General features: G+C 42.0%; 1 protein-coding gene across 1 annotated transcript in view; it reads right to left on the reverse strand.

Moving 5' to 3' along the window:
* DSCAML1 (DS cell adhesion molecule like 1) overlaps positions 1 to 21,057 on the reverse strand; it is a 465,245-nt gene that overhangs the window by 68,119 nt on the left and 376,069 nt on the right. Inside the window, 3 exon segments of the mRNA XM_030221589.1 lie at positions 14,233 to 14,303; positions 17,190 to 17,357; positions 20,625 to 20,753. Coding sequence (XP_030077449.1) covers positions 14,233 to 14,303; positions 17,190 to 17,357; positions 20,625 to 20,753 — 368 coding nt within the window.

A 21,057-nucleotide genomic window follows, 5' to 3' on the forward strand; every position in this document is an offset into this window, starting at 1 on the left:
ATCATGCAAATTGAATAACACAGTTGGGCTGACATTATATTTCCTCCCAGGAGCATCATCAGTACTGGGAACCCTTATTTGCAGTCTGACCCTTAGCAGTAATACTGTGAAAACTACCACTAGGGATCAACCAATACCATTTTGAAGCTGTCTGGCCACTATACATCACGGAAACCCTTCATAGGTGCCAGGTTGGGGATGGGAGGGGAGGCAAGGCATTGGGATGTGGAGGGCTTGGATACTCTGATGCCAAGGCTGGGAGAAGGTATTACGAGTGTCAGGGGTGTGAGGCCTCATCTCATATTGGCCCATTTTAAAGACAGTGGGACTGACAGGGCCTGGTTTTTTTACCTTTCCGTGTCCAGGAATGTAGGATATTCCTATGTGTAACAACACAATTTATATTTACTGTTCAAGTTACTATCTTGAAGTACTGCAGATTAGTAACTTACTTGGTAAATAACAGTGCAATAAAATGGTGAAAATTGGCCTTACCTGGAAATTTCCTTTCCTTTAGTCCTACCAGACCAGTGTAGAACCAATGGACAATATCTGCCATCCAGCAGATGGAGACAGAGCCAATCAAATTTGAGTTCTGCCCTACATAAGGCACCACAGAGGCTCAGCCTATTATTACGGAGATATCAAAGCAGTGTTGAACAAAAAAATACTATTGATTGCCCTCAAAAAAGGAACTCAGTTTGACAATTGAGCTCTCTAACTGGAACCAACAGTAAGAGCAGCACATATTGTGGAGGGGGGGGGGGGGGGGGGACCAAGACTGGTCTGATAGGACTCAAGGAAAGGAGATTAGCACATAACACCAAATTCCACTTTCCTAATCATCTCTACCAGATCATTCCAGAACCAATGGGATGTTTCAAAAGTTCCTTTGAATGTGGGCAGGATTTGCAAACCCCTACTCTAATTATAGCAGCCCCAAAGACCGCTTTCTGTCTAGAACTCACATCCAAGTGATAATGCTTAGCAAAAGTATAGAGAGAACCATGCTATGCCTCTGCAAATGAGATCTAGAGTGAGTGACTGCATGAAATTCCAAAAACACTGCCTTCAATGCCAAATTCTTCAGGGTGCCTTCTTGAGAAGTTCAAATTGTGACTTCTTTCCCAGGACACACACAAGTTTAAATTCTTATTTAGGGAATTGACACAAATTGGAAGTTTTAGTGAGTGACCCCCTTCAACACAGTTTTCTATCCTAAATAATTTTCAAAGGTGGTATCCTCTTTGACTGGAATAGTATTCTTCTTTGTAACTGCCATCATCAAGGCATCCACTTTGGGCTGCTTCAATTTCTCCTTTTAAATTTCTGAATAAGGGGATAGAGCTTGTCCATAGCACTTCCAACCCTATGGCCAGCTTCCAGAGCCTCCCACTCAACAGATATTATAGCTTGAACTTCTTGATCACTAGGAAAAGACTTGACATGATTTAAATTATCCTGATGTGACTTAAATTAAGTCACATCGGGTAAATTTAAGTCAAACTGGGATAGATTAAGTACATGATAAATTAAGTCATATTGGTTTAATTTAAGTAAAGAGATAAATTAATTGAAGTTGGTATACATTATTAACATGACGTGACTTAAACGATCCCAACCTGACTAGGCAAGTTTGGAAAAATTAAGTCAAGAAAGGATAAATTAAGTGAAGTTGGGATATAGTATCCTGATGTGACTTAAATTAAGTCAAATCAGGATAAATTGTCACATTGGGTAAATTAGGTCAAGTCATGGACTTCATTCAAATCACGCTGCAATAAATTAAGACAAAGTAGGATAAATTATCTCAGCTTGACAAATTATGTTGACATGACAATTTAAATTACGTCAGATTAGTTTAAGTCATGTCTAACTTAAATTGACAACAAAGTGAGGAGGACTCGAGGAGGATGTCAAACAATCTTTAATTCAAACAAACATAAAAGTGAACTGACACAGCCGTGTTTTGGCACCAAATGCCTGCTTCAGGGGTCAAATAGATCTCTTATATTGTTGATAACAAAACCATATAAGAGAAGAAGTCAATATCCTGGCTGTCGAAACGCTGTGTTATTTGAGTAAAAACATCAGATGGTCACTAAAAATACTGCCTCAGTAGAAAGCCGCTGTGATCACTGTCAAACCAGTAACCATTAGTGGGTATTTCAGCTAGACTTAAGAAATGGAAAACCTTAGACTTTAGATCTTTTTCTGTCTCCTATTACTTAGTCATATGGTGATGTGTGTAAATCTCAGCTTTAGTAACTGTAAAATGTACTTATGTATTTATTTTGTTTTGAAAATGTTTTATATTTGAAAAATTCAATAAAAATCCTATATAATAATTCTCACCACCAATGTTCTAATGTGGGACTGCCTGTGTCCGTGGATCCTGGAGTTGCTGAGCTGGGCTCCGTAGCCAGGATGACGTCACTCACAGCTGATTCCCAGGCAGGGAATCAGCTGTCAGTGCGCTGCTCCCTGCCACTTCGGAGCAAGTGGCAGGGAGTGGCGCATCAAAAAACTACAAGCGCAGCACCACAGAACCCCCCCCCCTCGGCGCATCACCCAAGCCCCCCCGGCACATCAAACACCCCCTTCTCCTCCAAAGCACATCAACTCCCTCGCCACCCGCAGCTGCCACACCGCTGTCCGGCCACTGCTGCTTCTCCTGTTGAGCAGCAGCGGCCGCTACAAAAAGAAAAAAAAGCAATAAATGTTTTTAAACCCAGCCCAAATCATTCGCAAATGCCCGAGTCTTAAAACGCAGTCTCTGCAGCCGCTCCTCCTCTGGCCTCCACATCACTGCCACTGGAGTAAGACCCCGGAGGAGCTCAGCGACGTGACAGGCGAGAGGAGGAGCGGCTGCAGAGACTGCGTTTTAAGACTCGGGCATTTGCGAATGATTTGGGATGGGTTTAAAAACATTTATCGCTTTTTTTCTTTTTGTAGCGGCCGCTGCTGCTCAACAGGAGAAACAGCAGCGGCCGGACAGTGTTACCACTGGCAGCTGCGGGTGGCGAGGGGGTTTGATGCACCGGGGGGGGGGGGGGGGGGGGGGGGGGAGGGGGGGGGGTCCTGAGACCAGTGAGGTGGGGGTGGGGGCTCACACTCACTCACTGTCTCTCACATACACTCTCTCTGACACACTCCCTGTCTATCACACTATCTCTCTGTCACACGCACACAGTCTCACACACACAGACACTCTGTCTCTCACACACTCTCTCACACAAACACACACACACGCTGTCTCTGTCTCTCTCTCATTCTCTCTCTCTGACACACACACTCCATCTCTCACACACACTCTCTCTCAAACATACACACTCCGAGGAAAACCTTGCTAGCGCCCGTTTCATTTGTGTCAGAAACGGGCCTTTTTTACTAGTAATTAAAAAAAAAAAAGAAATGTAGGATCTGCACCTTTGTTCCACATTGGAATGAGTATGAACATTCCATTAGTGACCTCAAGTTCTTTGTGCTTAAGATCATTCAACCAAGGTGGAGAGGGGGAGACTGTGATTCTGTTTTACTTAAAGAACAACAACAAATGGATTTATATAGTAAATTCTGGGTCACCATATAGTTTGAACATGGATAATGATTATAGGCTCTTTTTGTGATCACTAATATTAATAGCACTGTTTAAATTTGTATTTATTGTTCATGATGCAATTTTTGGTCTATTAGGTGTACAGTTTTATTTTTTTAAATTTTCAATAGGTTTGTTTATTGTTTTTTTTTTGTTCATTTTAATTTTTTTTATTTTGATACCATTCATTTTTTACTCTGGTTTTTAACCATTTGTATTTCTGTTTTAAAATTTTAATTTTATTACTTCAATTTACCACTGCTATTTAATCATGCACATTTCATATCTTTTTCAATTGTGTGAGAAGTGGTTTTGAATTTTGGTAGTTTTATCAGGGGCTAACATTTCACTGGGTTCACATCACACAATTAGCATTGTGTTGATATACATTCAGTTTTAATGTATCACTTTTAAATAGTGGTTGCTTTCATTAAATTTTTTTTTATTTCACACTGTATGTTATTAATACACATTCTTGTGTTCCATTTTTTTCAAACGTAGGCTTGGACCCAGAATTTTCATCATGAGGCTTGCCTTTCTACAAACGAAGCTTGATTATTATTAGCATGGGATTCAGTTTCTGTTTTTTGATTGGTTCTTTTTTTTTTTTTTTGCACCATTTTCACTGTGTAGGCATTTTGCCTTTTTTTTTATTGGTATATATTGCCATAGGTTTGGCACATTCACTTTCACTGCTTGTCCACCGAGACTTGCTAATCTACACTCTGTGGAGCTGTTGACTTTCCTTAATTGCATCTTGGTAAGTTTCCCACCACAGTAGTATTGAAACTTTACATTACTTATACTATCACAATTATTGTTTTATGTTTGGATTATTCACATCAAGCATTAATATCTTATCTTCCCCATCCCACTATAACATATTTTGTACTTATCCCCTACCGGACTTGGCGAATGCCTTTACTGTATTATGTAAGCCACATTGAGCCTGCAAATATGTGGGAAAATGTGGGATACAAATGTAACAAATCAATCAATCAATAAATAAATATTGTAATTATCAGTTCTGGTTTGTGTTAATATTGTAATTATCATTGCCAGTTGTCTTCTATTTATGATATCATTTTTACATCCACGGGTGTTCATTGTTATCACTATTTTATTAAATATACCTTGTGACTTGGTTAGCTTTTTGTAACTATCAACATGCTAGTTTGTTAAGAATTCCTACAACCTGCATTTTATAAATGATATCAGTTTTTATATTCACAGATGTTTTATTAGCGCCACCACTTATTATCATCAATTTGTTAGCTTTTTGCAATCATTAATACACTATCTTGTCATGTATTTTCTATCCCACATTTTTATTCCACATTTTTTCACCGCGCACATCTTACTTGCCTCATAGCAACAGGTTTATCTTGTTCTTATTCACTTATTTATATTTGATAGAGTAACTGCCTTTTATTTTGCAGAGACACTGCTCACAAGGGGGCCCCTTTTACTAAGGCGTGCTGAAAAATGGCCTGCGGTAGTGTAGACGCGTTTTGGGTGTGCGCACAATCATTTTTCAGTGCACCTGTAAAAAATGCTTTTTAAAAATTTTTGCAGAAAATGGACATGCGACAAAATGAAAATTGCCGCGCATCCATTTTGGGTTTGAGACCTTATCGCCAGCCATTGATCTAGTGGTAAGGTCTCACACGGTAACTGTGCAGTAATCGTCTACGCGTGTAGAATGATGATTACCGCCTGGTTTTTGCCACAAGCCAGAAAATAAAAATAATTTTCCAGAGTGTGTAACGGATGCGCATCAAAAATGAAATCATCACACGGGCCATGCGGTAGCCGGGCGGTAACTCAAAATTGACGCACGTTGGGCCTACGCAGCTTAGCAAAAAGGGCCCCAATGCCTTTTCACTTGCACTGCATTTTTTCTGTAAATTATCAATCATGCTTATCAGTCTTAGAGCATCTATATTATTATTGATGCTTTTAAACATACTGAATTCTCCTTTTCTCTTCCTGATTCTCTCTCTATATTTTTAATATAACACAGTTTAGCATCCGGTGAGACAGGTACCAGGCTTTGTATTAAGCGATATTGACATTTTTTCAAGGGATTGATTCTTTTTTGTTACTGTCTCCATTTATCTCTCCCTAGAAGGGTATTTCTTTGTTTAAATATATACATCACTCTTTCGGATGTCTGTGTCATTTTGTTTTTATGTATTTTGCTATGTTTTTTTCTGAACACATTATTTTGCTGCGTTCTTTATTAGCTTAGTCCCTTTTAGGCTCTACCATGTTTTCACCACCCAACGTCAATTATTCATATTTCTATAATAGATGTTTTAACGAAAATTTTTTGGGGATGTTTGTGATCTATCTACTAAGATTCATCAACTTTGATTGGTATGTAATTCTGTGCATTTTATTTAAAATTGTGAAAGATTCTTATGCATTTCACAATGTTTTTTTCTTGCTGTTTGAAATAAAAAATAATATTTACCCCTAAAATTGTGATAGATATGCCCCACTGTTTATTAAGCCGCGCAGCAATGCACCGCAGTAAACAGGGGGGGGGGGGGGGGGGTTGGTTTTATTTAAAACCGTGAAAGATTTGGATATATATGGTGTTATGTTAAGCTATTACTTTGGAGATCTGTTTTATTAGTATTGTATTTTATTTTATTAGTTCTTTATCAATATTTTTATTAGTCTTTTATTAACTACATCAGCTTATCTTTATAAATTAATGTATGTTTTAATACCTGTTCTTATTGTTTATGGTTATGGATATAACAGTCTTTCATTTGTTAGTTTTTGTGTGTACGTATGTATGTATGTTTTATTTGTTTGTATATGTTTTGTTACTTTACAGACAATATTGATTGACTCTTGAGGCAGGCACATGTGGCACTGAAATGCAGGTCTGTGTTGAGTCAATTTTGCAGCTATACAAAGCTGGGTTTTTTTGTTAATAAACTATGCATGTTGGAACTGCATTGATCTAGCCTCTTCTTTTTGTTTGTGCTACTGTAGTTGTTGTTAGGGGGACTCTTCTGTTTTTTGTTGGGATAATTTAAGTCATAGAGGGTTAATTTAAGTCACATCAGGATACCTGATGTCAACTTGACCTAATTTATTCTGACATGACTTAAATTAACTCGACATGACTTAATTTGTCCTAACTTAATTTATCCCCCCACATGACTTCAATTAACTTGACATGATTTAAGTCATGTCAGGTTAATTTAAGTCACGTCAGGATAAATTGGGAGAGGTTGGATAAATTATCCCAATGTGTCTTAAACTAATCTGTATAAAGAAACATGACCCCCTAGAGGTAATTGCACAAGCCTACCACTAGGGGCAGCCTGGGCATCACTCCTGCCCGAGGACCCCCTGGGCCACCAAAGACTTCACAATTAACTCCTTTAGGGGTCTTTCACATGTGTGAGGGGTGGGGGTAGATGCTTGCATCTTGGAGGGATTGGGGGTAGGTGTGGGACCCTGCTTTGCCAACCTGTGTGTATTAGGCCACTGTGGCCTGATGCTCCCAGCTGGTGAAATTACCTCAGTGATTTTATGGCCTTGAATGCATGTTTTGCATCTCATTACTAAGTAACGTGTGGCGACTTAAGATGGGCTGTGTTAGGGCCCTTTAAGTTGCATGAAGGGTCTTATAACGTGACTTAAAGCTCTGATGTGGCTTGATAACTTCCCCTCGCAGGACGTCCCGGTGAAGGGAAGATGGGCATCCATCTTTCGTTTCGATATTATGGTCAGGGACGCCCAAATCATGAAATTTAGGTCGACCTTAGAGATGGTCGTCCTTAGAGATGGTTGTCCCCGATTTTCGGCGTTAATGGAAACAGAGGACGCCCATCTCAGAAACAACCAAATCCAAGCCCTTTGATCATGGGAGGAGCCAGCATTTGTAGTGCACTGGTCCCCCTCACATGCCAAGACACCAACCGGGCACCCTAAGGGGCACTGCAGTGGACTTCAGAAATTGCTCCCAGGTGCATAGCTCCCTTACCTTGTGTGCTGAGCCCCCCAAAACCCACTCCCCACAACTATACACCACTACCATAGCCCTTATGGGTGAAGGGGGGCACCTACATGTGGGTACAGTGGGTTTGTGGTGGGTTTTGGAGGACTCACATTTACCACCACAAGTGTAACAGGTAGGGGGGTGGGCCTGGTTCCGCCTGCCTGAAGTGCACTGCACCCACTAAAACTGTTCCAGGGACCTGCATACTGCTGTCATGGAGCTGGGTATGATATTTGAGGCTGGCATAGAGGCTGGAAAAAATATTTTTAACATTTCTTTTGAGGGTGGGAGGGGGGTTAGTGACCACTGGGAGAGTAAGGGGAGGTCATCTGGTCATTCAGGGCACATTTTTGTGGCTTGGTCATAAGAAAAAAAGGACCAGGTAAAGTCGTCCAAGTGTTCATCAGGGACACCCTTCTTTTTTCCATTATCGGTTGAGGATACCCATGTGTTAGGCACGCCCCAGTCCCGCCTTCGCTACACCTCCAACACACCCTTGTGAAATTTGGTTGTCCCTGCGATGGAAAGCAGTTGAGGACGCCCAAAATCGGCTTTCGATTATGTCGATTTGGGCGACCCTGAGAGAAGGACGCCCATCTTGCGATTTGTGTCGAAAGATGGGCAACCTTCTGTTTAAAAAATAAGCCTGATTGTGTTTAAGTCCCACATTGGGATTAACCCTTTAGTGTCCAACACTCCCGTCACCTCAATAGGTGGCGGTAAGGACTCCTCCCTGAAATGGCCGTGCGGCAAGTGCTTTACTTGCTTTACTTGTGGCACAGCCATTTCCTGCAGGAAAGACTTCCCTTTTACCCGGGTAAAAGGGGGCCTCGGCGCACATGAAAAACACACACCAGCACAGGCTCCCTTTTGCTGTAGCTTGGTAACATATTAAGATGTACTAATATTTAAAAAAAAATCAGGAGAAAATGGGTCCTTCTCCAGGGATCCAAGTTTCCCACACAAGATCTCTGAGGGACTCTCCAGTGCCCTGGATAGGCTGAGTGAAACCTCTTCCCCATAGGAGCCAACTTTTCAAAATTAGTGGGGGTGGGTGCTAAGCCCAGTGGAAATAACCCTTCCCTGGACACGCACAAGGAATTTTCTCAATATTGGGGTGCTCAAGCACCCACAAAGTCGGCTCCTATGCTCTTCTCCACATTTGCCAGAGCCTTGGCCCAGTTTAGATGAGAAGCAGCTGCAGCCAGATGGCTACTGTTACTGCACTTTCATGCAAAGGAACTTGACTGTGAGAAGAAATGGTGCCTGTAGCTGTAATTTCCAAAAATGAAAGACCATTCCCTGCTGATGTAACTTTGTCATCAGACTGAGCTGTTCATGCAATGTGGCATGAGTAGAATTGCTCCAATGTGCATCACTGGCTGTCACAGCAGGAGCATCTTTTCATGCAAAAGGTGACTCTATGGCACCTCAAGCACAGCTGCACCTGCTGCAGTGTTCCACCAAATAAAGCTTCCATGTTGAGTTAGGGCTGTACAAGCCAATGACTCTTGTCAGCATAAGTTACCTGCCACCTGAGGAACAGCTCCTGGTCCTGGCTGGTAACCATAATAAACAGATTATCCCCACAGTGAAAGATGCCCCCAGCCAGAACCCCCTCAGTGTGCTGCTACTTCTGCTCCCAGGAGATTTTTTTTATTTTTTGTAAATAAGGTTCCAAGAGGAAGGGGGGGGGGGGGGGGGGGGGAATGCAACAAGTGACAGACATGATGTTTGAAGAGAAAAGACAAAAAAACCTTGAATCCTCTGGGCATCCTTTCACTTGTGGAAATGCCCTGAACTCCTCAACCAGGTTTTCCCACTCAAATGGCAACCCAGCTGGGCCAGGAGTAAAACAGTCCAAAAAAGTCTAGAACACCTGCACAGTATGACTGTCAACCATCTGCTAGAGACAGAGAAATACTAATGGACTAAGCCTGCACAGTACTCTAAGTAGGGCAGAGCTAAAATTTGATTGGTTCAATCTCCCATCTGCTGGTTGGCAGACATAATCATTGGTTCTGGACTGGTCTGGTACAGACAGTAAGGAAGTGATATTTTACCACTGATTAGCAACTATCGACCTTAGTTACCCAACAAAAATCCCTTTAAAACCTGCACGGTATAACCATAAGGCTATATAGCTAGTGCAAAAGTGCATTGAAGTGCAGTGTTCATTACCTGCATAGAATTGCAGTGCCCACTGCTTGACCTGCTGACTGGTACCTGGCCTGAGGGCTGCCACTCTCCCACCTGTGATGCTTCTAATGCACAAGATGAGGCTACAATCATTCACCATAATATTTCTCCAAAGCATCAGGAAATCAATAGTCCTGATTGTAAATTTACGTTCTAAAGTCAGAGTGATTAATCTCAGCCAAGCAGTCTGAAAATGAAGTGACTAAAGTGACTTATGTCCCAAAGAACCTTATTTTTCATTAATCTGTGTTCACCATACAAAATGAATTGCCAGCTCTTTACCAATATGCGCCTCTCTTACACATATACATGTGTAAGAGAGGCATATCTAACTTGTTGATTCATTTTAAAGGTCAGACTTGCTAATCTATCTCCTTTTTACTATGGGTTTATATTACTTGGTTGCTGAGAAATAAATTAGATTCTAAAATGTATCGATTTCCACTTTAGCATTTTTTTTTTTTAGCTCTGTGGCCTTAGTTTATCCAGGATTTGAACTGTCTCTCTGCTGTTGATATCCTACACAATGACGATCCCATAAACACAGAGGCAGAGGCTGGTTTGAACATTCAAGAATGACAGCTGCCAAAAGATCAGTCAGATTTCCCACATTTCACTTACTAAAGAGTGCTTGATATGGGATTGGAGAGTAGGTAGGCAGTAGCATTTATATTAAAAAAATCATCAGGCTCTCACCAGGGTTAACGAGAAGTGTTTGAACACTGAGAGATTCTGCAGAGCTGCTGGAGGACTGCTGGCAACCCCCAACAGGGTTCTGACGTCTTCTAAGATTGGGGGCAAACCCAGAGACATTAGGCTTCCATTGGGGTTAAAGTGCAGCAAGTTGTGTGAGAACATCATGAGAGCTGTGATTCACCAGACTGCTAGTTGTGGAGACTGATGATGTTTTCTCATCTGGCATGGATCGGGGCAAACCCACAGATATCAGGCCCCCATTAGAGCTAAAAAGCAGTAAGTTGTATGGCATGTGATTGCAGGGCATGATCAAAGGGGCATGTCCTATCCCTTTGGAGCCCCTTCAGAGCACCTCCGGAGCATCAGTGAAATCCTTGAACTTCTACTCCTCTCCCCCACCCCAATGAGGTCCCTAGCGGTTCACCAACTGATGGCCCTATCTAGCCCTCATCACTACCTTGGCCTGAGGGTTTCACATGTGCTCAATGCACCTAATATCCAAAGGGGTCCCTTTACTAATCCGTGGTAAATAGTGGCCCGTGGTAGTGCAAGTGCATCTTTTGGGCACACGCTAGGCCAGTTTTTTTTACTGTGTCTAGGAAAAAGGGCCTTTTTTTAAGGGGCCGGAAAATGGACGTGCACTAAAATTGAAACCAACATGTGTCCATTTTTGGCCTGAGACCTTACCACCACCTATTGATCTAGCAGTAAGGGCTCACATGCTACACGGGCAGTGACTGGTTGGCTTGCGCTAACTGCCGATTAATGTTGGAAACTCCACGTGTGGTAGGAAATAAAAAAATAATTCGTCCCAGTGTTATGGGTGTGTGTCAAATACGAAATTACCACCAGGGGACACCAGACAGACAGTAGTCTCATTTTGGCGCACATTGCACATGCTTAGAGCCTACCGTGCCTTTGTAAAAGGGCCACAAAGTGAGTTATGCATTTGCTGGCAGGTAATGAACACATAAGTCATCTATCCATCTATTTGCAACCTCTGTGGATCAAACTGGGCCATTTAACTTGTTAAAAGCTAAATTTTATCCATAGAAAAAGGGGCCAGTATTGGGGTGGGGGAATGGCAGACCCAGAACTTATGATTAATATTGATATTTGACTGCTAAATAGGTAAGTTATGCATTTAAAATGAAACCTAACTTTAAATGAATAAATGCCATATGGGTTCCCATCAGAAGTATATTTAGTGGCACTAGTAAAATGGATAGCACCACAGAACAGGGGCGTGGCCAGACCTCGGCAGGAGGGGGGGCCAGAGCCCAAAGGGGGCACATTTTAGCCCGCCTCCCCCAGCTGCCGCCCCCTCCCTCTCCAACGCTTCCAACCCCCTCCGCCACCGCCGCAAGGTACCTTTGCTGGTGGGGGTCCCAAACCTCCACCAGCTGAAGTGTTTATCTGTCCCATGCTGGTCTCACACTTTCTTCCTCTCCTGTTTTCAGCACGCCATGCACTGCATGCTTGTTTTAATGAAACTCAGCATGGGTGAGCATGCTCAGTTTCATTAAAATGAGAGCCTGCATGGCGTGACTGGAACCAGGAGAGGAAGAAAGTGCGAGACAGATAAACACTTTAGCTGGCAGGGGTTGGGGGTCGGGGACCCCCACCAGCCAAATCGAGGGCCCAGAGCCAATTTGGGGGCCCAGGCCCCCTTGGCCCCCCATAGACACGCCACTGTCACAGAATATAAGAATAAAGCTACATACCAGTGATTATCTACAGATGCTGGCTGGGTCATTTGAAAGTCAAGCCCAATGACACTTTCTGCACTGTATGTAACATAAGAGCCCTTTTACTAAGCTGCGTAGGTTCCTACGCAGGTCAATTTTGAACTACCACCTGGCTACCGCATGGCCAGGGCAGTAATTTCACTTTTGATGCGCATCCACTAAGCGTGCCAAAAAATATTTTTTATTTTCCTGAACGTGGAGCTAACCGGGCGCTAATCGCCATTGTACGCACGCTGACAATTACCATCCAGTTAACGTATGAGACATTACCGCTACTTCAGTGGGTGGTGGTAAGGTCTCAGGCCCAAAATGGACAAACGACAATTTTCATTTTGCCGCACGTCCATTTTCGACCCCCCCGAAATAGGCCTTTTTTGCATGCGTGCTGAAAAATGGACCTGCAAGCGTCCAATACACACGTCTACACCAGCGCAGGCCATTTTTGGTGTACCTTAATAAAAGGACCCCTTAAGTTTCTAGGAATTCTTGCTGGATTTGTACGTAACGTATATATCTGGGAGTTCCAGAAGGACTCCATGGAGCGTAATGCAGATTTCTAAGAGGTCAGTGTTCAAAAGATGCATCTAGGTATTTTTGTAAATTAGCTAGTTACTTGGACAAATCTTAGACCTAAACCCAGTTTATTTATCTATCCGTCTAACATGGTTAATAGTACAATGCCTAGGAAAAATAAAAGCCCTAAGGTGGTAAACAAAACAACCCAAAAAAATATTTGTTCAGTCAAATTGGTGGCCAGACAATTTATCTGTTATCTTGAGACTTCTTGGGATGTTTCATCCTCCAAATATTTTATTAATTTCCAAGAATACAAATAACAGGAAAACAATGATGGAAAAACATAGGAAGCAAGAAACACAACAGGTGGGAAAGGAAAAAAAAAGAGTAAGGAAAGAAGAGAAAAAAGGAGGGGAAAGCATCCAGGTGTTTAACAAATAAGTCCTTTGTACTGGTTTAAGGTGTGGCCTGAATAGTTTGGAGGTAGTTGTCCAAAATAGACCAAATTTTTTCTTAGATACTATCATCCGACTTTTCGCAGCCATGGGATGTTTCAGAGGCATGGCCTTATTATAACAGCATAGTGATGGGTATCAATGCTATGAAGGTCATTTTATAACTGGTAACCTGGATTGAGAGGGCAAAAAGGTACCATTTGTAGCCTATTTTTTATATAAAAAAAAGGATAAGCAATTTCCAAATAGCCTTATACTGGGTAAATGACTTGGAAATTGCTTCATGTGGGATGATTAATTTAATTGCCAAAATCTTGGGGGGGGGGGGGGGGGGGATGATAGGGCCTGAAAATTTGAGGGAACACCATAAGGTTGATGGTTTGCCTAGGGTACCAAATATCCTTGCATCAGCCTTGAATGCAGGGTTTGCTTTTTTAGGGGGAGGAGGAAGGGGTGGTCAGGAATGTTCTGGCATGTGAAATTGTGAACTGCATCAGGATTGATTTGCCCAAGCCCCTCCCTTCCAGGCAGTCTGAGGGAAGAGGGGTGGGGGAAGCATGGAGTTGAGCAGAATCTACTCCCTAATCCAACCCAACTCTTGTTGCTTTTTTCTCTGGTTTGCCTTTTCCTCCCCCAATTCCACAGTTGATTTCCTTTGTTTACACATTAAGCCCCGATTACATGATTTCGGTCTTAGGGTATTGGTAATTTCCTGTAGGAAAGTGAGACTTCCCTTTTACCAACTGCGGTAAAAGGAGGCCTCGGTGCACATGAAAAACATGAGCCAATGCCAGCGCAGGCCCCCTTTTGCCGTAGCTTGGTAAAAGAGGCCCTAAGTCCACTGAATATCTAGTTAAAGTTATCCAATAACTTATCCAGATAACTACCCAGATAGAAGCCCACTGAGTATTACACCTTACATGTTCCCATGAATCTCACAAACCAGGAGACAACATCTTGCACTGATGAAAAAAAAACAGTTGCACTCTTCTTTACCTTCCATGTGACCTGTATACTCTGTGATGTCATTGGCAGCAATGTTACTTCCATGGGAGGTCCATCGGGAGCTGTTGTGAAAAAGAGCACAAAGCAGGACACTGTAAAGGTTCACTCCTTGGAGATCTCCCAAGCTAGTAGATATGTGTATGTGCATGTAGACATGCACACTGTGAATATAGAAGGTGTTGACGGGGCAGTAGGATGCTGGATGAAATGACTTTGAGACAGATGTTTTAATTGCATTTTCATCACTCCCTGAGTGCCCTGAAGCAAGCTTCTGTCTTTCTCTCACTTATAGTAACTGCCATGCCGTAAGCCTATGAAAAGACAGCAATGCTAATATTACAGTAGGCTCTAGATAGTACATCACTAATGGGAAAATGCAGATTGCAAAGCAAAACAAGCTGGATTGCTGATGATCATCCCTAAACACAAAATACATGCTAACAGAGTACCTCCCCTTGAGTAACACACACAGACAGACGATAAGGTGGGGGGAAATAGGAGGACCCTCTGTCCCTACCACTCACTTGCACACATCCTGTTGGAAAAAAATAGAACATTGGAGTAGACTCTAAAGAAATAAAAATCAGATCAGTAAGTTCCTGAAATCAGCACAAATATGTTTTTTTTTTTTGGAGTGTGACTAACAGCACAATAACAGACATGGAGAAAATTATATATCGAGAGAATCAGCCACCAGCGCAACCTGACCAAAGACTATACCAAACATCTCCAAAATTCTGAAGCTGTCCTCTCTGTAGTATTATTTTTCTGTTATTATTACTGTTCTATACTTTTCCTCTTTACCAGCAAATCTATTACTTTGGGAAATATAGACAAATTTTGCAACCCAAGAAAGCTTCGGATTCCAAAGCAGCATGTATTTTCAGCACCAGAGACAGCTCTCAAACCTTCCAGTGTCAAAAGCAGTTTAATCCCTCAGAGATTCTAGTCCCCATCCACAAACAAAACCCCTAAACTGTTTTAGGTCCTAATTCTTTAATGTGAAATCTGTCCATCTATCACCAAGACATTCTGTTACTCAGGAAAGAGGCCAAGAAGCTCTAGAATGAGTTTTCTCCTGTGTCAGCCCTTGAAAACATGAACCAACTTCTGACATACACCAGACATTGCTGGAATGTACAAGAAGGAAACATGTCCCTAGCATGGGGGGTGGGGTGGGTGGAGAATATATATCTATTTATTTATCTATATCTATATATTAGGGCTGCATTTCAAATAAAAGTTTTAATCATGATTAATAGCACAGTTAAAGTATTTTATTTATTATTTTAATCCTCCATTGCCCAAGGTACAAAATAAGTACCTATATACAATATGTAAACAGCTTTGGTTGTAACCACAGAAAAGTGGTATATCAAATCCCATCCCATCCCTAAAGGACTGAAAATCTCCCTTCCTCCACTCCCCAGATCCAACATCTCTCCCTTTCTCTTTCTTCTCTCACTCTCCTCTTCCCCCAGGTCCATTATTTCTCTTCTTTCCATTCTCCCTCTGTCTCTTTCTTCCCTCCCTCCCCTCCCACTACACCCCTATGAGCAGCAACACAAACTCTTCTCATGGCTTTGGAGCTCACTGCCTCAACCCTAGCTCCCACCAGTGGCCCCTCCAGTTTCAGTCTCTCCATGGGTCTGCAGTTCGCTCCCTTCCCCCCACCCAGGGTTTGGCATCTACCCCCTCCTCTCAGTCCCCCAAGTTCATGTTAAAAAGTGGTCTTCTGTTGGTCCCTGGCAATAGCAGCGTTGCACATATGCTGCCTATGGCCTGCTCCAAAGCTTTCCCTCTAGCTCATCCTGCTTCCTTTGACATCACTTCCTTTTTCTGCATGGGTAGGATGGGTTAGAGGGAAAGCTTTGGACCAGGTCTCAGCCAGCATATATGCAATGATGCTGCGGCTGATGACCAAGAGAAGCCCACCTTTTAAGGTAGAATGGAGTGGGGGGGGGGGGGGAGATGCTGGATTGCTGCAAGGATAGAGGCTGGGATTGAAAGAAAGCAAAAGAGATATTTGTAGGACACAGGAAACACTGTAACATGATTAAACTTTTAAAATTGTGATTAATTCATTAATCATAGAGTTAATTGCAATTAACTTACAGCCCTAATACATATATACATATATTTTTTTTTTCAAAAAGTTGTATGTTAAATCATGAAATTAAGCAAAGTAAAAAGGAGTTCAGCTTAGTTTTAAATGATCTTTTCCTCAGTTGCCTATGAACAGCATTGACAATTAAAACAACAGTATTCCAATTGGTCAGGCGGGCCTTTGCTTTCTAATTGGCTACTCATTAAAATCCAGCCTTTCCTGCTGCCTGAATTATCACCATTTTATGACAAAAATGCCTGCTTATTTTCCAACATAACGTCAAAATGTTTATTTCTTCTTCCTCCAATAAAATCATAAACTATGCAATGTGTGCTTGCACAAACACATAAACCAAGTACAGTGGAAACTATTATAGTCTGCTCAGCTACTGTCATTTTCCTCATACCGTGAAGCCAATTTCTTTCTTAGGCGTTACAGTGGAGCAGAATCCTTGCAATAAAGGCATCTTGCCTTGCTAAGAGTGGCTGGCCAATGCAGGGTATCTTAATGGAAAAGTGAACTTTTGGGGTAGTCTTTACACCTCTTTTTCAGCTTAATCATATACCCAAATAAAATTCATATCTGCAGCCTGAAAATGGACCATTGTAATATAAATGCCTGTTCAAACTCCAAGCAGCCTTGTTCTGCCACATTATTCTTATGTTTAAGAAATGGAGAATCTGCTGTCTTTGGCTATGATGAATTTCCTGGGACTTATCCTTGTCATTGAGAAATAGGGCTGATAGAGCTGCTACAGTAGAGAGAGAGAGAGATAGGAGGGGGAAGGGGGCAGGGGATTATAGAAGATACAGTACCTGCGGGATTATAGCAGACATAGTACCTGCTTCCTCGGTGCTAATGGTGAGTTCCGTACTGGGCTCGCTTCGGCCGATCTTGTTGAAGGAGTACATACGGATGCTGTACACTGAGGCTGGGTGCAGATCCACAATGTTTGCCTGATTAATGGTGGGAGAGACGTTGCGGGTGGCTTGCTTAAAGTCCCACAATTCTGTAATTAAAAGAAAGACAAGCACCAGGGGGGAAAAACAGCAGTATGAATTGAGGGATGGGGATTTAATCAACTCATATTTGGGTTTAGCTTGTGACCTATTTTTGACTAAAGAGCATTAAGGTTTATTTAGTTATCAAATTTATGTCTTGCATTATCAGACCCATCTAAGCGGGTTACAAAAGTACATAAATCATAAAAAATGTACAATCTACAATAACTAAAAAAAAAAAATCACAACATACAAAATCATTACATCCTGCAAAATAACATCACACATTTGTCTGCCTACTTCTTTCAATTAGTTTTTTCATAAAATGCCTCTCAAAATAAGTATGTTTTTAACTGCCTCTTAAACAAGAACAAAGAAGTCATCTGATGTAGGCGCAGGTTTTGTGCCTGCGCCGATCCATTTTTTAGCGCGCCTGTAAAAAGACATTTTTTTCCATAAATAGACGTGCGGCAAAATCAAAATTGCCACGCGTCCATTTTGGGTCTGAGACCTTACCATCAGCCATTGACCTAGCGGTAAAGAATCCGGGTGGTAATGACCTACGCATGTCAAATTCCACTTGGCACATGTCCGTTACATGCTCCCAAAAATACAAAATATTTTTTCAGATGCGCGTATCGGACGCGCACCAAAAATGAAATTAGCGCAAGAGCCACTCGGTAGTCGGGCGGTAACTCCATTTTGGCGCACATAGACGCTTAAGTGGCTTAGTAAAAGGACCCGTCAAAGAGCTCAGATCAGGTCTTGGACATCTTCCCCCCCCCCTGATTTTCAACTGGTGGCAGGCAGTGCGGTTAGCTGCCAATAACAACGCTAATGCCGGGCTGTATCCAGTGACCGGCACTGAGTATCCAATTTCAGTTTTGGCCTTGGCAACTTAACCAGATCAGTGAATATTCAGCACTAGCCAATTAAGGGGCCCTTTTACAAAGGCACAGTAGGCTCTACGTGCATGCAGCATGCACCAAAATGAGATTACCAGCAGGCTAGTGCACCTCTTAGTGGTAATTTTTGATTTGGCATGTGCCCATACTGCTGGGACAAATTATTTTTTAAATTTCCTACTGCGCATGGTGCTTCTGGTGTTAATAGGCATTTGGCATGCGCCGACCAGTCTCTGTGTGTGTAGCTCATGAGCCCTTACCGCTAGATCAATAGGTGGTGTTAAGGGTTCAGGCCATAAATAGGCATGCACTGGTTTCAATTTTACCACAGGTCCTTTTCCTGGCCCATTGAAAAAAGCCCTTTTTTTCCCAGACGCGGTAAAAACTGGCCCAAAAACATGTGCCCACACTATTGCAGGCCACTTTTTGCCATGGCTTAGCAAAAGGACCCCTAAGTTAATAGTGGTTAAGATAGGTCACACAAAGAGCAGGCCTATCTTAACTGCTCAACTTAGCCAGTTTAGAACTGAATGTACGTGCTTAGCTGACTATGTGCTATTTAACCAGCCAGGAGCTGTTCCTGGCCTGTTAAATAGCATTGAATATTGGGCTCTTTGTGTTTTGAAAGTCTTGCAAAACCTAGTTATTTCAGGAAGCTTTTTTCCAATAAGATCTATCAGGTCAATATTCAGTCAGGGTGGTCAGTGCGGTGGAAATAAATCTGGATATTCAGTGCCGGGGCAGTCTGCAATGATTGTCAGCAGCACTATTGGGATAGTGTTGCTGAAAATCAAAGGATGACCCCTGTCAGTGGCACCTGTCTGGAGACCAGATATTGCTACCTGGTAAGTGGCTGTATGATATTAGGGAGTATTTTATTGGTGTTTATTTCTGATTTTATTATGTTATTGGAGGCAATTTTATAAAATAGGGGCTACCATTTATGTGCATAAGAATGTAAGCATTGCCACACTGGGACAGACTAAAGGTCCATCAAGCCCAGCATCATGTTTCCAACAGTGGCCAATCCAGGTTACAAGATCCCAAAACAGTACAATACATTTTATGCTGCTTATCCAAGCAATAAGCAGTGGATTTTCCCCAAGTTCATCTTAATAATGGCTTATGTACTTTTCTTTTAGGAAGTTATCCAAACCTTTTTAAAACCCTGCTAAAATAACTGCTTTTACCACATTCTCTGGCAATGAATTCCAGAGATTAATTACATGCTGGGTGAAGAAATATTTTCTCCGATTTGTTTTAAATTTACTACTTTACAGTTCCATTGCTTGCCCCCTAGTCTTAGTATTTTTGAAAAGAATAAACAGGCAATTCACATCTATCCATTGCCCTTAGTATAATGGCACATGCACCTGTCAAATTTCTGCAAATACCCACATAACTTACATAGCAGCTAACTGCAAGGTGCATGTCCACATGGGTGGAACTCAAACTTATGCACATAACTTCCAGAATATTGTAAGTTATGCAGGTATCTCCAGCATTTAGGTGCTAACACATACACCAGCTCTATGGTTGGGTAAGTGCTCACCCCTAAATTTTAGGCACATATATATCTGGTTAGGCTATTATAGCTATGTTTATTCATCACTTGATATGCCACTCAAACATCAGACTCTCTGAGCAGTTTACAATTAAAACAACAAGTGTATTGGGGAAATACAATGAGTAATAGGAGAGAGAACAAAAAAAATGCAACAGCAGCAGAATCAGCCATGACCCTCTGATATTCCTTCCTGGGAGGAAAGTAGACGCCTATGCTCCTTTACAAAATAGGCTCTTACCAGGTGCCATGTCATAGATTTGCTCTTTTTATGTGGTCTTATATTTGGATATAAGTGTCTTGCTGTATTGTTAACTTGGTTTGTGTTTCTGTTGTATTATGCATGTTTGCTATAAGCCCCTTGGGGCATTTTTTATGGGCTGATACCTCAGAAAGTTAAATAAATACAGTAATAAAAAAATATATAAAATAAAATAAAAGAAACATTACAATCATTGAAATTGGCTCTCCTTAAGGAACATTCACCTCCGCTGACTACCAGCAGAACATGAAGGAAGAGCGAGACTCAAAACGGCCTTTCCCCCATCTGTGATTTCAGTTTTCCAGGTCACCACAGAAGTAGAAGTCTCTCCTGTTTCAAGGAACTTAGAGAGTGTCCCATTCCAGCAGTAATCTGATGTTCAGCAAAAGGCAGAGTTTCCCTTTGAAAATTACCTTACAGGTTCATCAGGTTTGAAAACTGCCTCCTGCACATCAAAGCAGTGCCCTCACAAGTCTGAATCAATGCTAGTCCTCTGGATAACATCTATATATAAGTACTAATACATTCATCTGCAGGCTCTTACCTGACTTGTTTTTGTATTCAATGTCAAATCCAGTGATGATGCTGTTTCCATCAAACCTCTGAGTCCAACGAAGGTTCATACTACGAGCCTTCACCTCACGCATTTCCAGTTCAGGGGGGTCTGGGGGCTCTGAGAGAAGAAGACGACAGGAAAACAAGGTCAAGTCTCATAAAGAAAAAAAAAACACTTCTTTTTGTGGAGCTCATATTAAAATCTGCCACCACACCCAGGATGCATGTAAGAACACCTATCCTACTCATGGCTGCACCCGGGTGAGCAGAGCAGCTAACCAGGGCACAAAGCCTTGGGGGATGCCTGCTGCCAGTGTCAGGGCCCAAGTTCAGTAGTGCACTCAGTGGAACTAAAGTAACAGGAGGTAATGCATGTCAATTTAAGCCTTCTCTAGGAGACAAAAAAGTACTATGCAGCACCC

This window comes from Microcaecilia unicolor, chromosome 12 (genome assembly GCF_901765095.1).
Source record: "Microcaecilia unicolor chromosome 12, aMicUni1.1, whole genome shotgun sequence".
NCBI classification, from domain to species: domain Eukaryota; kingdom Metazoa; phylum Chordata; class Amphibia; order Gymnophiona; family Siphonopidae; genus Microcaecilia; species Microcaecilia unicolor.